The sequence below is a fragment of the Balaenoptera acutorostrata genome, chromosome 3 (assembly GCF_949987535.1).
Source record: "Balaenoptera acutorostrata chromosome 3, mBalAcu1.1, whole genome shotgun sequence".
Lineage (NCBI taxonomy): Eukaryota > Metazoa > Chordata > Mammalia > Artiodactyla > Balaenopteridae > Balaenoptera > Balaenoptera acutorostrata.
The window spans coordinates 67,169,968-67,184,643 of record NC_080066.1 but is presented as its reverse complement, the minus strand read 5'-3'; the positions used below and the strand labels follow the sequence as shown (position 1 = coordinate 67,184,643).

At 52.9% G+C, this 14,676-nt stretch overlaps 1 protein-coding gene across 8 annotated transcripts in view; it reads right to left on the bottom strand.

The window, feature by feature from the left end:
* Positions 1-14,676, bottom strand: part of TLE3 (TLE family member 3, transcriptional corepressor) — a 48,260-nt gene that overhangs the window by 21,082 nt on the left and 12,502 nt on the right. For 4 of the 8 annotated variants that reach the window (XM_007197792.2, XM_007197787.3, XM_007197786.3 and 1 more), the window contains exons 5-6: positions 5,952-6,014; positions 4,294-4,398 (exon numbers count right to left, since the gene is read on the bottom strand). In XM_007197792.2, the coding sequence (XP_007197854.2) occupies positions 4,294-4,398; positions 5,952-6,014 (168 nt within the window). The remainder of the gene's footprint in view (positions 1-4,293; positions 4,399-5,951; positions 6,015-14,676) is intronic. The other 4 variants (XM_007197793.3, XM_007197790.3, XM_007197789.3 and 1 more) reach the window with 1 other exon arrangement.

The window sequence follows — 14,676 nt, the reverse complement described above, 5'->3', positions numbered from 1 at the left end:
TGTCTAAGCATTTCCAGGGCTGAGACCCACCAAGGACACCCAGACAGAGTCCTAACTGCATAAGATGCAGACGCCCTGCCCTCCCAGGAGAGGGAGAGCAGCCCCGGCCTCTACTTCCTGCCCACGGAGGTGGCCCCCCAGCTCCAGGCTGAATTGTGCCTTCATGCTCTGTTATAGTTTGGAGAGCTCACAACAACCCCGTTATCCCCATTTCAGAGACGGGAACAGGCTCAGGGGGAGGCGAAGGAACTCTGCTAAGCCAAAGTAACCAGAGCCAGGACGCAAACCCAGCATGACTTCTCTCTACCAGGGCCCCCTGGCTGAGAGAAACAGATGCGTTCATTCTAAGGCACGCTCTCTGAACCATCCTTCTCCCGGTCAACTGAACCCAGCTCATCAGCATCCTGGAGGGAATGCGAGAACCTCAGGACTGGCTTCAAAATACCCAGTGTAGTTTTTGTAACAAGCTAAAACCTCCCCCTTCCTCACCCCGCTCACCCAATTTAAAAAAAGTAAGAAGCACCAACAAGGACCTACTGTACAGCACAGGGAACTCTGCTCAATATTCTGTAATAACCTAAATGGGAAAAGAATTTGAAAAAGAATGGATACATGTATATGTACAACTGAATCACTTTGCTGTATGCCTGAAATTAACACAACGTTGTTAATCTATACTCCAATGTAAAATAAAAAATGAAAAAAAAAGTAATCAAGCCAACACCTATATCTTCCACTAATAATTTCCAAGGGAATGGCGGCCAAATTGTCAGTGGGGCCAGTGAGGTACGTGTCCCTCCTCCTGCCAGGTTCAGTGACCTTGGACCAGCACAGAGCAAAGTAAAACGTGAGTTCTGAAAACGGTGGGTAGCATCAGTTCACAGGTCTTTAATCTGCTTGGGGAGGCGTTGTGCAAGCTGCTGACCAAGGGACAGTATTTCACCCTTCATGCGCAGGAATCTTTTGACCCTCGAATGATCCCCCAATAACTTGGATCCAAGAAAAAAGGGTGTGTAACAGGTCTGCAGTAATTGGGTCCTGGCAGGCCCCGGCGAACAGACACACACCTTCAGGCCTGCCTTCCCCAGACTGTCACTTGAGTTCCCAGTGGCCCTGTGTGGGGTGGGCGGACTGGGCCAGCAAGCCTGGGCTTCCGTCAGCCCTTCTGTCCCCTCTCCCCTCACACCAAGCTGACGCTGGATTCTGGCCTCTATCACCTGGAGGGGAAGCCCTGGAAATACTCTAATTCATGTGATAAATACACACCACTAGCTGCAGGTATGCCCACACCAGATGTGTCTACCTGACCTCTCATCTCTCTCTGAAATGAGCCAAGATGTGAACCCAGAATCCTTCCACCCCACGCCCAAGAGAGCCCCAGATGACTGACTTAGGAGCGCACGTCAAAGGAAACTTGCCCAGCCCTTCTCCATCTTTTCGCAAATGGGGAAAACAGGCCAGAGGAATGAAGTGACTTGCTCAAAGCCCCCCTAACTCCCAGACCAGGGGGCTGGGCTACTTCTCCCCCAAGAGGGGCAAATCGGACAGTACCATGTGGGTAGACACAAGGCTTCTGGGCCCTTCCCTTCACCGCCCTTCCCTGCTGGGGCAGGACTCCTGCCCTTTGGCCACCAGCCCCCCCGGCCCCCTGCCACCCTCCTCCCATCACTCTCTCGAGTCAGCCCGGCCGCAAGCCCGCTGTCCCTCTCCTTCCTCCTTCACAGGATGCCCCGGCTCAGCGAGCCATCCTCAGCCGTCCCTAATTCCTGCCTTGTGAGGCTCTGTCAGGCGCAGTGATTAGATGGCTGCCTCCTTAATGACAGGGAGACGGCCGCATTCACTCAGAGCCGGAGAAGCAATTACCTCGAAAATGGGGGTCACAGGCCCCACTCGTTGGCTTTAATTGAATTCCAATATCTGCCTCGAGCTGCCTTGACCTAACGTGTAGCTTCCTAAATACTCCTTGAAGGAAGTGGAGCTAATCCAAGCAGCGCTTCTTCCCCCAATTCCACTCTTTTCTTAGAACTTAAAAAAAAAAAAATTTTCATAAGAGGAGTTTAATTCCAAAGGGGTGGGGGGGAGACAGTGGGGGAGAAGGGACTCCGTGTGGCCACGGCAGGGATGGGAAGGCGGGGCCTGGAAAGCAGATAGGGACGAGGAGCTGAGAGAGGAGAAGTATCAGAGAACACACTTCCCACCTCGAGCCCTCATCTGCCACTCTTAGCAAAGCCACCACACTGTGAACTGGCCACTGAGGAGGACACAGGCGCCACACCAGGGCTGGACGGGAGGTAGGGGGGTAAGAGCCCTAAGCCGAAAGCCAGCCCAGGGCCTCTGGCCTGGCATTGCTCCTGAACCGTGTGTGACCGTCTGTGAATCACTCCCCGTCTCTGTAAAGCAAGGGCATCGGCTGGATCAGTGGTTCTCTACCACGGGCCATTTCATGCACTGCCCCTGCCGGGACATCTGGCAATGTCTGGAGACGTTTTAGGGTGTCACACCTGTGTGTGGGGGGGAGGGTGCCACTGGCAGCCAGTGGGGGGAGGCCAGGGCTGCCGCTGAACACCCTACGTGCCTCCTCACAAAGTATCTGGCCTCAAAGTCCACGAGTCTTGAGGCTGAAGAACCCTGGGCTAAGACGGTTTCCAAGGAGACTTCAAACTTTTACCATATTATGATTTCCCTGCTGGGGGCTCTGTCTCCCAAGCTCACTGGCTAAAAGCAGTGACCAGTCACTCCTGTTGCCCTTTCTGGCCTCCTCTCTGCTCCTGCCACACAGTAGGTGAGCGTCTGCTCCTTCCGCCTCAACATTGTCAGGATTCAGCCGAGGCTAACGCTCCCCCTGGCCATCCCCCAGCAGCACTCAGCAGCTGCCAGGGGACTCAGACCAGAAGGACAGAACCCCGTAACCATCACGGGTCCCAGTAATGTGTTGGAGGATCAGGATCCACCAGCATCACTCTGTCACTCCAAGCCCACCCCTGCCGGCATGCCTGGCCCAAAAAGATGAACTGGTCCACCCCCTCCTGTCACAGATGCAGAAACTAAGGCCCGAGGAAGAGATGGGACTGCCTGAGGTCACATGGGGAAGAGGCTTAACTAGAACACAGGCCTCCAGGTTTCTGCCCCAGAATGAAGAGCCCAGAGTCATCATTCATCCCACCAAGCAGAACATTCTAGGCCTTCAGTTCCACCTTGAAATAATGACCGTACTTAAGAACAAGAGGAGGAATGAAGACCAATCAGAGGGCTAGAGGGACCTCAGCCAACCAGTCTACTGCTTCCCAAGCCTGACTACCCTTCCGAATGATCTAGAAAACTTCAAAAACACAGATTTCCGGTTCCACCCCAAACCTAAGGAAAAGAACTCTGCGGTGAGTGCCCTAGAATTTATTGTTCAGAAGCTCCGTTGGGAACCTGGATTCAGCCATCTGTGGATGGGAAGCAGTGATCTCACCCACCCTGTTCATTTTAGGGACCAAAGGAGGACAGGTGCATCCTGAGGCTAAGAGCCTTGCCCAAAGTCCCCTTGAAAAATCTGTTTCTCCTCAGATGCTTGTCTTAAATATCCTTTTGCAGCCTCATACCAAAGCAGCAAGCAGAAGAAAGATGCTGTGTGAATCCCAGAAACGCACTAAAGATGTAAGCCAGGTAGGAGCACTAAAGGGGAGAGATCTGGCTTCCTCCTTTCACTGAGGGGCCAGCCCAGAAGTGGGCCTCACGAAGCGCTCTGCATTATCTTTTCCTGTTCCCGGGTGAGATGGGACTCCTAGAACATCAGGGAGACCTAGCCAGGGGCCCTGGCTGGACTTGACATGGGCCCACGATAAAGACTCCGCCAGGCAGCTCAGCGCATGGGACAGCAAGGCCCAGACCCAAATGCCACAGCACGTTTCACATCACAGCACAGCAGAGACAGTTCTGATCCCAGGTGGCCAAAGAAGGGCAGACCTTTGCCAGTGAGGGGACAGGCCCCCGGGGAGGTGGGAGAAATCAGGTTGGCCTCCAAGGTGATCCCAGAGTCCACGCCCCCCCGCAATATTGGGAGACACCGAAAGCCGGGAAAGGATGGGGCTGATGAATTTCGAGGTGGATCGGGGCGTGTCGGGCACCCCTTTAACTTGGGGCCTGAGAGGCAACCGGGGAGCCACAGGGAGAGATCTCTAGGTGGGTCCAAGCCCATGAGATGCTGGGAGAGGCCGGAGCCCTGGGGCTGCCATTCTTTGAGGCCAGCTAAGGTCAGGGTCCATCTCTGGTTATGGTAAATGAAAGGAATAAAAGGGCTATACACACGGTGAGAGGCAGATTGGGGAGTCCACGTACCCCGATGATGGCGTTCAGCTCCGTCATGGTGACCTGCTTGGCTCGCTCCACCGCCTGCGCCACCTGCTGCTGGTGCTGGAGGGACCGGGTGTGGGTTAGAGGCGGCCGCCGTCCCCGACCGACCAGGGAGGCACGGGGGTAGGGGACAGGCGGTGACACAGGAGGCAGAGGAGGTCCACTGACCAAAGCAGGACACAGGGAGGACGGGGGACCCTTTAAACCCTTCTCAACGCGTGCCTATTACTTCTGTAATCCACACTTCCCAGAGTTTTAAGTTAAAATATAGAAGAGCCAAAAAAGGGCTATCTGTCCACCGTCTCCCTCCGCCACGCAGACAAAAAAACTGCCTTCCAGGCATCTGAGAATGGGCTGGATGTTAGAAGATGCTACTGAATGATTATTCGTTTTCTAAATGTGGTGACAATAGTGCAGGCACGTAGGAGGGTGTCCCGTTTTTAGGAGAGGCAGCTGGAGCGGTGAGTGCTGTGAGTTGTCAGGATGTTTGCAACTTACACCCAAAGGGTTCAGAGGAAAAGTACGTGTATCTACAGATACTCAACCTGTATCTATCTAAATAGAAAACGAACAACAACAACAACAAAATGGCACAACTTTATAAGCTAGGAATTCGGTGGTAACGTGTCGATGTAGGTTCATCAGTTACTCTGGTGTGGGATGTTGATGGTGGGGAAGGCTAGGGGACATCTCTGTACCTTCCACTCAGTTTTGCTGTGAACCTCAAACTATAAAAAATAGAGTCTATTTAAAAACAAAATTTTTTTTTACTGCATTCATTCCCTTCAGCCTTGAAGTGAAACCTGCTTCATAAGCAGCTGTCTCCCCTAATGGGTTGCAAGCTCCTAGGACATCACTATGTCCTGTTTTTACATGAATTCAATCATGTATGGGTCACTACTGCGACTCAGAGACCCAGGAATCCCGGAGGGAGCGAGGGTGGTCTCAGCCACTGAGGGGGGCCTGGAGGGCAGGTCTGCCCCAGGCTGGAGTGAGCTCTGCTGGGCGGAAAGGGGGCCCTCTCGGGCAGCCCACCCATCTGCCCTGCACCACGGGGCCTCCTTGGAGATGCTTTTCTCCTACTGCCCACTGGTCCAGCCCTGCCTCAGGCGGGGGTCTCTTGCAAGTGTGCTTAGAAGATGATGTGACTGACTTGGTCATGCCTCTGATGAGGACACTCTGTCCTGGGGGCCGGGGTCCCCTTTGGGTAGTGGTTCTCCTCGCAGGGTCTGGCCCTTGGTGCTAACTGGCCAGGCTTCCTTGCTCTTAGATGTCTCCAGGTGTGGAAGCTGGGGCACGGGGAAGCAGAGGCTGGGAATGCTGGTTGGGATGGGGTAGGGACGGGGCAGGGCGGGGAGGCAAAGAGGTACCCACTGCCCACTGTTAGCCCCGCCGCAGGCCAGGACCCTCCTCTCGGGGCTCAGGCAGGGGCAGAGAACAGGTTCCACTGAAGGAGCAAGTGGCCCCTCCGATGTACCAGAGGAGCTTCTGTAAAGCCCCAGGTGGTCAACTTCAGTCCACATGAACGGACAGGGGCCGGGGCTCCGGTGCGACCTAGGCAGCCACTGGGCTGCTCTGCAAGAAACGGAGGGCACAGTAAAAGAAGGGCTTACCTCTTGTGACAGGAAAGGCATGATCTGTGCTAAAATCGTGTTCAGTCTCTTCGCAATCTCTGTCTGCAAAGGAAAAGAGACCGCGTGAGGCTCAGGCCAATAAATCAAGTCGCCAAAATGTCAGACTGTGGAAGGACAAGCTCCCCCCCCAAACCGCAGACCCCCGACGGGCTCCATCCTTCCACCCTCGGTGGGCCTCCTGCCAGGAGGCCTCGCTAAATCCACAGCGTGAAGCAATCTCTTCCAACTCCCTCCAACCAGGCTGCCTACATTTCAGGGAGCTCCAATTTCCTATCAGAGGTGGTCTCTGTGTTTGGTTCAGAGTATCCAGTTCGCCTCCTCTGGATGGAAGCCCTAATCAAAACAACGCAAAACTAAACAAGAACAAGCTCCACACCGCCCACTGCGGTGAAACCCATCACAAACAAGAGTGAAACGCAGTGTGGTGAGAAGGAATTGCTATGCCCAGCGGCCCCAAGGGCAACAGCAAGTCAGGCTCTCAGGCTCCCAGACAAATCAGGAGGTGATGGAAGACGCCCGGCTGCATGTACCAAAGTGCTCCCTGGGGCCAGCCTCACACCCGGCGGTATCTGCCTTAAAGGGTCTCCCTCGCCCTTCACTTTTCACTGCCGCCTCTCCCCCACCAGACCGATCCCTCACCCTTCTATGTGCTGCCCAGCCTGAAATCCCACCGTTGACGCTTCCTTTTGGGGGGCATAAAGCACTGCCTTCTCTAAGATGATGCTTGGGATGTAACTGACTGGATCCCTAGCCCTTCATCTAAGTTGACCACAGAAAGGCAGATCAATTCTCTACCCCACCGCTAACCCTCCAGAAAAGATCACATTCAGAAAAACATCAACTGATTTTGCCACCCGTGTTCCATGTGAAACCATCTCCGATGAAGAATGGTTTAAAAAAAAAAAGAAAAAAACAGTGGGGCTAAATGGTTAACTGAATCCAGACAGGAAGGCCGAGGACCACTGACAGACAAGTCTCAGAATTGCTTCTCTTATCTCCTTCTGAATCCCGAGGCCACCAGGACTGAGGTCCCAGAGCTGGCTTCAAGGCTCTCATCAGCACATAGCAATCTTTCAGAGACAAAACCATGACAACAGCCTTTAAAAATCTGTGATCATCTGCATGTCAAATGACTCTGGATGAGAAATCCTTGTGCACTTAAAATAAAAGCAACGTTGTCTGAAGGCTTACAAACAGACCCTGGCCCGCAGCAGAATTCCTGGGGCCAGCACCCCCTCGTCCCCCCAGCCCCCAGCCACTGATGAGGATACCCCTGGCTTGTGAAGAGACAGGCCACGGACCAGGAATCTGATGGGCCCTTGTGGTCCCACGTCCTGGGGCTGCTGGCAGGCTCCAACTCAGACCGCCTGTCCAGGGCATCAGGGGCTCCTGGGTGGGGATCAGAGATCACCGCTCTCTCCTGGAACACTCTAGATTCTCAGGAACAGGCCCAGTCTTGACCACTGTGGGCATCTGGGATAAAACAAGTCTTTGGTGCGAAAGACAGTCCCCCATATCCTAGACCAACTGAGTGCCAATAATGGTCCCCACATTTCTAAACTTCCAGGGTGGAGAGGGTATATCATCCTGGCTAAGCCCCATGGGACTCACAGCCACATCTGCACATTCGGGGTATATTCCAGCAAGGGCACTGTACAACAGTGTGTCATACAAACTGGGTTTGTCAGCATCAGTGCTACTGACATTTGAGGCCAGATAATTCTTTGTTGCATGCGGCTGTTCTGGGCATTGTAGTGTTTTTAGCAGCAAGCATCCCTGGCCTCTGCCCACTGGATGCCCATCATTCGTACTGTAAGGAACCTGGGACGATTACTAATTATTGTATAAATTATTAATCTAGGTAAGTGGGAAGAGTTCTACTCCAAAACAAGGTCCTTTCTCACTTATGTTCATTTTTCTTTCCCCAAATTGATTGATAGTGGGCAAGTGGGGATAAAATATAAGAGTCAGGGTTGTACACGTCAGGAGTTCTAGAAACAATCAACTCAGTCCAAACCTGTAAGAGCAACATACTCACTCAACTGTCACATGTTTATGTGCCAAATAAGAATACAAAGTTTTATTTAAAACAAAAAGCAAAGAGAAATAAACAAAATACACCATCCTCACTGCTAGGGAGCTCATTGGTCCAAGGCTTCTTACCTCAAATGACTGGCATAGCAGAGGCTGGTACACAGTAGGCGCTCAGTAAATGTTGAGCCAAAAGAATCTCGCTGGCCTCCCCGCATTCATTTTTTGAGACTTTAGATTGCGGTGGCCCCTGGCCAGGGATCTGGGCCTGCCCCACTGTGGGGGGCATCTGGGGCAGGGGCAGTGGTGGACGGAGTGCTGACCTACAACCAGGAGGTAGGGTGGACAGCAGCCCAAGTCCTTCATCGACAGGGTGAGGCAGTGGTCAAGCCAGACCAGCCACAAGCCGCCCGTTGGGCTCTGGCTGCTATCCCCTCCCCAGCCAGGAAGGCAGGCGCAGGCTCTGAACCCTCCCCATCACTTTGGCCTGCTCAGCAACTACAGCTCTCACCGTTTTTGGGGTGGGTGGTTATAAAGGCGTCCCAGCTGTTGCTTACTTCCTCTAGCAAACAGGTCAAGTGTCAAGATCTTGGTAGGTGAAGGAACAAAACAAAAAGTAGCTGACCTCCCCTCTCCCCGCATCTTTTAGCAAATGTGCGGCCACAGGCTGCCCCCAGGTGGGATCTTCCCCTGCAGGGCCTGGTCCAGAGCCCAGCATCCTCCGGTTATGAGGAAAAATCTGCCGGGATTTCATGTAGCTCTGCCTGGTTCAAGACTTGGCATCCAGGCTACTAGGTGACCACGGCTGGGTCGCTCAGAAGCCCTGAGGGTGGCTCAGACCAGGTCTCCTCTCATCTCACCCTTCCACCCACAGGGAGCAGTTCTTGCCTCCCAACCCCACACATCAACCAAGGGCCAGCAGAACAGCTCCACACAGATATGGAATATTCCAGAGGCCTGGGCTATCAGCCTTCAGGCTCTCTCCTGGGGCCCAGACTTAACGAAAAGCGGCCTCCCCGAGTGGCAGGAAGGACCCTGGCCCGCCACGAGTTAGGACTGTACAGTGCTGGGGGAGGGCAGAGGGAAGGGGGCGGTGTCACACTTGGTCCCTGTCCTCGTGTCTGGGTTTTTTTTTTTCTGGGAGGAAGCGGGGGTGGAGAAAGCATGCAATCCCATCCCTCCCAGCTGGGACCGTCCCCTGCCGGGGAGCAGCTCTCCCCTCCTGGTCTCCCCACCACGTGCAAGCAGGAATTGAGCCTCGGTCTTCTCTACATAGACCATGCAACCCTGAGAATGGGCTCAGCGCATGCTGGTGCGTCAAAGAATGAACAGGAAAACTGTTCCCTAAACGATTTTTTTTTTCATGTTTATTTTTTTGAGGGTGGTGACGGCAGGAGCGGAAGCTCCTGCAAATAGAAAGTTGACCGGACAGAACCACTCTTAACAACAACGATAATAATAACGGCTAACATCCGCCGACCCAGCTGTTCCAAGCATTTTGCATGTGTGAGCTCACAAGAACCCTACAGGGAAGGCATTTCTTATAAATCTCCAGTTTTCAGATGGGGAAACTGACGCGTGGCAATTAGGCAACGTCTCTAAACGTCTTCCTACCAAGAAGCCAAATTTTGACATTTTGAGAGAGCTCAGAGAAGTATTTTTGAAAGAAAAACTACTGTCAGGGTTAATAATTGACAGCATTTCCGATTAGGGCAGCTGTTAAAACAGCATTTGATCCAACTCAAACAAGCTCTAAACATCACTTCCAAGAAAGGAAAGAAAAAAAATCAAGACGTGTGACTTTAACAATTGGGACAGGTCACAAATCACAAATCGGAACTAGATCCTACGCTGGAAAGCTCCTTTTGGCCTTCAGGGCACCCTGTTATCAATAAGGCAGCTGGGGCTCACGGGGTGGACCTTCATCCTTCCTCCATCCTGGTCCCAAAAGGCCACTGCCTTTGAGTCAGAGCCTCGGAGGAGAACCTGGGAGGCGGCGGGTGCCAGGCAGCGGGAGGACGGCTTCCTTTGGAAAAAGGTGTTTGGGGAGTCTGGTGCTGCCTTTGAAAGTTTCTTTTCAAGTGTGGTTCAGAGAAGGCCGCTTTGCTGGTGGAAAAACATCGTTCCTCAGAAGGAACTAATCTACTCAACGCAGACAGAGAAGCCGCTCAGAGAGAGAAGCATGCACAGAGATGCTGCGAAATCCGGAATCTGCGCTCTCAACTAGGCGCAGGAGGTACACCTGCCCTGTGTCTCCGTCCAGGCTGTTAGGCAATAAATGACGGAACACAAGATGGGGTGGTGGGGGGGGGGGGGGGCGGGCGAGTGTAGTTTCCCAAAGAGTAGTCTGCTCCACGTGCCTTAGTGACCCCCATTCACGCGATCATCTCATTAGAGCAGAACCTCTAACCATCCTGCTGTAAACGGAGGGCGCCAGAGCTTTCTCAAAGTACACTGCTCCAGCCACACCCTTACATTCACATTTGCTGCTGTTCCCATCCGTTGGGCCTTTGACCCATGACACTGAATGAAGGGAGATGGAATCTGCCCTTGGTCCACACCCCGAGCAACCTCTTGCTCCTGACCGGCAGCACCCAGCCAGTCTTTGGCTTTTTTTTTTTTTTTTTTAATTTAACTGCCTGCTCAAGCCGACAGCCACTTCCAGGAGACCGTCTCTCCGGTATTTAAACTGCCAGGTCGTCTGGACCGATCAGCTCTTGAAAATGCACACTTCATTCTAACCTCAGTGCAATAAAAACAAGGAGAGGGAAGAACCTGGCCGCTTTAAAGAACATGTTCTGACCCCAGAGCCACACCGAAATGACCTGGCGTTGCCTCCCAGATCAGCCTCCAATCTAGCTGCATGGCTTTGGGCAAATCCCTTCCCTCCTCTGGGCTTCAATTCTGTTGTCTGCAAAACAGAGGGATGAACTGAATAACTTATAAGATCCAGGAGCCATCATTCAGAGTTTGAGAATGCTAAACATTCCTGAGTTGCTCTGTGACACGATTCCTCCAGAAAGCTCAGTAAAACAGAGCAGAACGTGAGTTTAAAGGATGAGCAGAGAAGAGGCAAGCCAACTCGAGACACGGATGGATGCCGGGTGGTGGGCTAGGCTGGGGCTGGCTGGGCTTGGTCCCCAGGACCAGTCTTCATGGCCCAAACCATTCGAATGTGTCCATCAGCCATACTGCACACAACAGTCACAGAGCAGACAAGGAGCAGTGATGTCTTATTTGTAAGTGTCAAGCAGCTCCTGTCCTGGTTCTTTCCGTGATTCACAAGGAGCTGAAGACAGCCATGCAAGGGCTCTTCAAGGTGTCTCATTTAGTGGGAAGTAACGCAATTAAGACAGCCAAAGGGCCACTCCTAGGTTCCCGGTTTCACTTCTAAAACAAGGATTGCTTCACGGGACAACCAGCGTCTTGGGAAGAACAGCGTGCTGTGATTCTGGAGCCCCGTTTGTGGACGTGTGTGAGAAAAATGAGCTGAGGAAAAGATACCTATGTGAGACGTGAGTTACACCCCAAGTCACGATGGAAATGGTGCTTTCCCCCCCCCAGCTCTGTGTCTGACAGGCCATGTGACCTCTGGACTGGTGGCTGGGCCTTGGGTTACTCCTCTTGAAGCATGTGTGTCTGGGGTGGACACTTGGTCTGCTCTGGGGTTCTTGAATTTGGATCGGGTTTTACCTGGTTCTCTGACTCAAGTCCTGGGGTGTTCAAAGTGAGTCTGCCTCGTCTTGAATTAACATCACAGGGGCACAGGGAGAGGCTGGGGGCCACGCAGAAGCAGGAAGCTGCAGCAGCCAGGTGTCACAGTCACCCCGCAATCAAATACTGGGAGATTCCAGAACAATGCATCTGAGCAATTTTACCTTAAAGTATCCCACTGCATTTCCTAGGCAATTCTAAATTGATAGGCCCTCAATTATTGGACTACGAGATGAAATTCCTTGCCAAGCAGTTTCTCCTTGGACCAAGCTCAGAGAGCTCTGAAATGAAGCAAGTGGGTGTTTTATCACCAGAGAGAAGGAAGTCCAGGGACAGGGAGGTGTGAGGCCTCCAGCAAAAGCCAGTGCGGGGTTCCCAGGCCCTGCTTCATCCCCGCCAGGCACTGGCTCTAGGGGAGGGCAGCTCCACAATGTCTTTAAGAAGGGGGGAATAAATGACCCACTTAGCAGCCCGGGAGATAATGACCCCTGCTCCTGCAGGGGCTGGGGAGGTTTACATCACAGATCACTCAATGATAGGTGAATCTCCTTAAAGGCCCTTTTAGCACTGACATATTGATCAAATTATATATAACTACAACGCCATTAAATATTTATGCTTCCAAGGAAGCCTGCTGAATTCTTTATGTCGGGAGGGCTCGGAACAAAAAAAGGCCCAGCCCTGGTGTGACCCTGAGGATCTGTCTCCCGGGGGAAGGAAGGGGACGCTGGCTGGGGCCAGCCTGTGACACTGGTCCCCGTGCCCTTCACACAGAGTAAAGATGGCAGAGAGGATTTAACACACTTGCCCTTACCCAGCGAGGACAGATGAAAAGCAAGGGAGTCTGGGGGCCCCGAGTTGTGACATGACCTTCCCACGTGCTCCCCTGAAAGGAATCCCACCTTCCTTTTCTGCGCCCACCAGAAATCTTGGACATTTTCTGCCAAGAGTCTAGGGAGTAAGGGAATTGGGAATGGTGACGCTGAGTGAGGAAGCGGGGGAGTGGCGTGGGTGGGAGAACAGAGGAAGCATCTAGGCCACTGACCCTGGAAAGAGTTGGCAACGCAAAGTCTGGAGACCTGCATTTCCGCCCCAGGTGTGTCCTGCGCTAGGACCTCAGCTTCCATTGCATGAAGGAGGCAGATTTGGGTCCAAGTTAAGAATCAGAGCTCTCAAAAACGAATTAGGTGCTGTGTGCAAGTGAGTACCCCGTCCTGGGGAGCATTCAATGGCAACCCTACAGGGACACGGGCGTGGACACCACTCCATGGGAGGGACTTGGAAAGATGACAGCCAAGTCCCTCCCTGGCTCTAAGACTCGAGACTTTCATTTCTCAGACTCTCAGTTTCCATCCACCGGGCTTCCTGTTAACAAGATCCAATAATCTTTAAATATTTGTTCACTTTAATTTCTTGGCTCCCAAACACATTAAACTCTGCTTGCCTCCCACCCCCACTCCAGGGAATGGCCCTCAAAGAGCTTGCTTGTGAAGATGGAACAGGGAAAGCCTTTTCAGATTACAGCTTCTCCCAACACTGCCCATTCATCCCAGGCACGGCAGACCCCACCAACCCCCCCATCCCTCCCTCCCTCCCCTCAGATAACCCCCTGGTCCCCTCCCCCACCTTCCCAGACTCCACTGGCCAACTCCCGCCAGGAGGGAAAATTCTCAATTCATCCCTGAGGCGTTGCCATGGCAACCCCCAGCCACCTAATCCCCCTTGGAACATTATGCAAATCTCCCTTTGCCCCTCAACAGGCTGTAAAAGTCACATTACCCTTGCAGAGGCGGCTCGTTAAATTTTGGGAGTCTCCCTGTAAGGTCAGCGCTATGACTTTTTAAGGACAGGGGCTCTCTGGGAAACCTGGGTGGTGGGAAGGAGAAAATGAGGTGTTGGGGAAGAAACAGACTGACTGTGGGCAGAAACAGTCCCCTTTTACCCACCCCATCCCTGAGTTCACAACCCAAGAGCATGGCCCTTCCTTAGATTAAAAGGGTCAGAGGGGCCTCTCTTCCCCAGACAAGGATGGCAGGCATGGTGGCATTTCATAAGCCATAAAAATCAAGGTCAGTTATGTAGAAACTTGCTTAAAGGATCGGCTCCCTCTCAGACTGGCCTCCTCCCAAACCACCAGCACGTTCAACATCTCATTTCACAGATGGAGAAGATGAGGTCCAGAGAAGGCCCAGCTGCCCTAGGTCACACAGCAAGACAATGGCTCTGGAGCCAGAATTCCTCCCCCTAATCAAGGGTTCTAAACCAGGGCAGGTTTTGCTCCCCCAGGGACACTGGCAGTGTCTGGAGACATTTTTGGGTGTCACAACTGAAGCGGTGCTACTGGAAATTAGGAGGTAAAGGCGAGGGACGCTGCTCAATATCCCGGGAAGCCCAGGACAGCCCCACCACAGAGAATTATCTGGCCCCCAAATGCCAACGGTGCCCAGGTTGAGAAACCCCAGTCTACACATCGCTGACACTCATGTTTCACTGAATTCTTAAAAAGCTTTGTCTGAGGACTTCCCAACACTGGAATCAAAGCCTTGATGTACAGGTGGGTCTGAGGGTGGGCCAGCGTGGAGACCACAGAAGACCACGCCTTAATGTGGCCTCTGGATAAAGATCACTGGTCCAAATGAAACAAGCCGAGTCTCCAGTTCTGAACCCCGTCCTGGTCCACCGTGAGACCGCAATCGGGTCACTTAACCTCTTGAAACGTCAGTGTTCCTACTGTTAGGTGCGGCTCTTGGTGTCCACACTGTAGGGCTGGCATGTGGAGCCAACAAGTCACAAAAGAGAAAGGGCTCTGGGAAGTCTTTCAACATGTGCAACACCAAGGAGCTGGGTCCTCGCTCTCTGAGGCCTTGGCAACTTTGGGGACTGTCCCATTGTGAGAATCCCCTGTTGAGGTCTCCCCACACACAAGGGGGGTACTGTGCTAAGCGGTTAATATGCATCA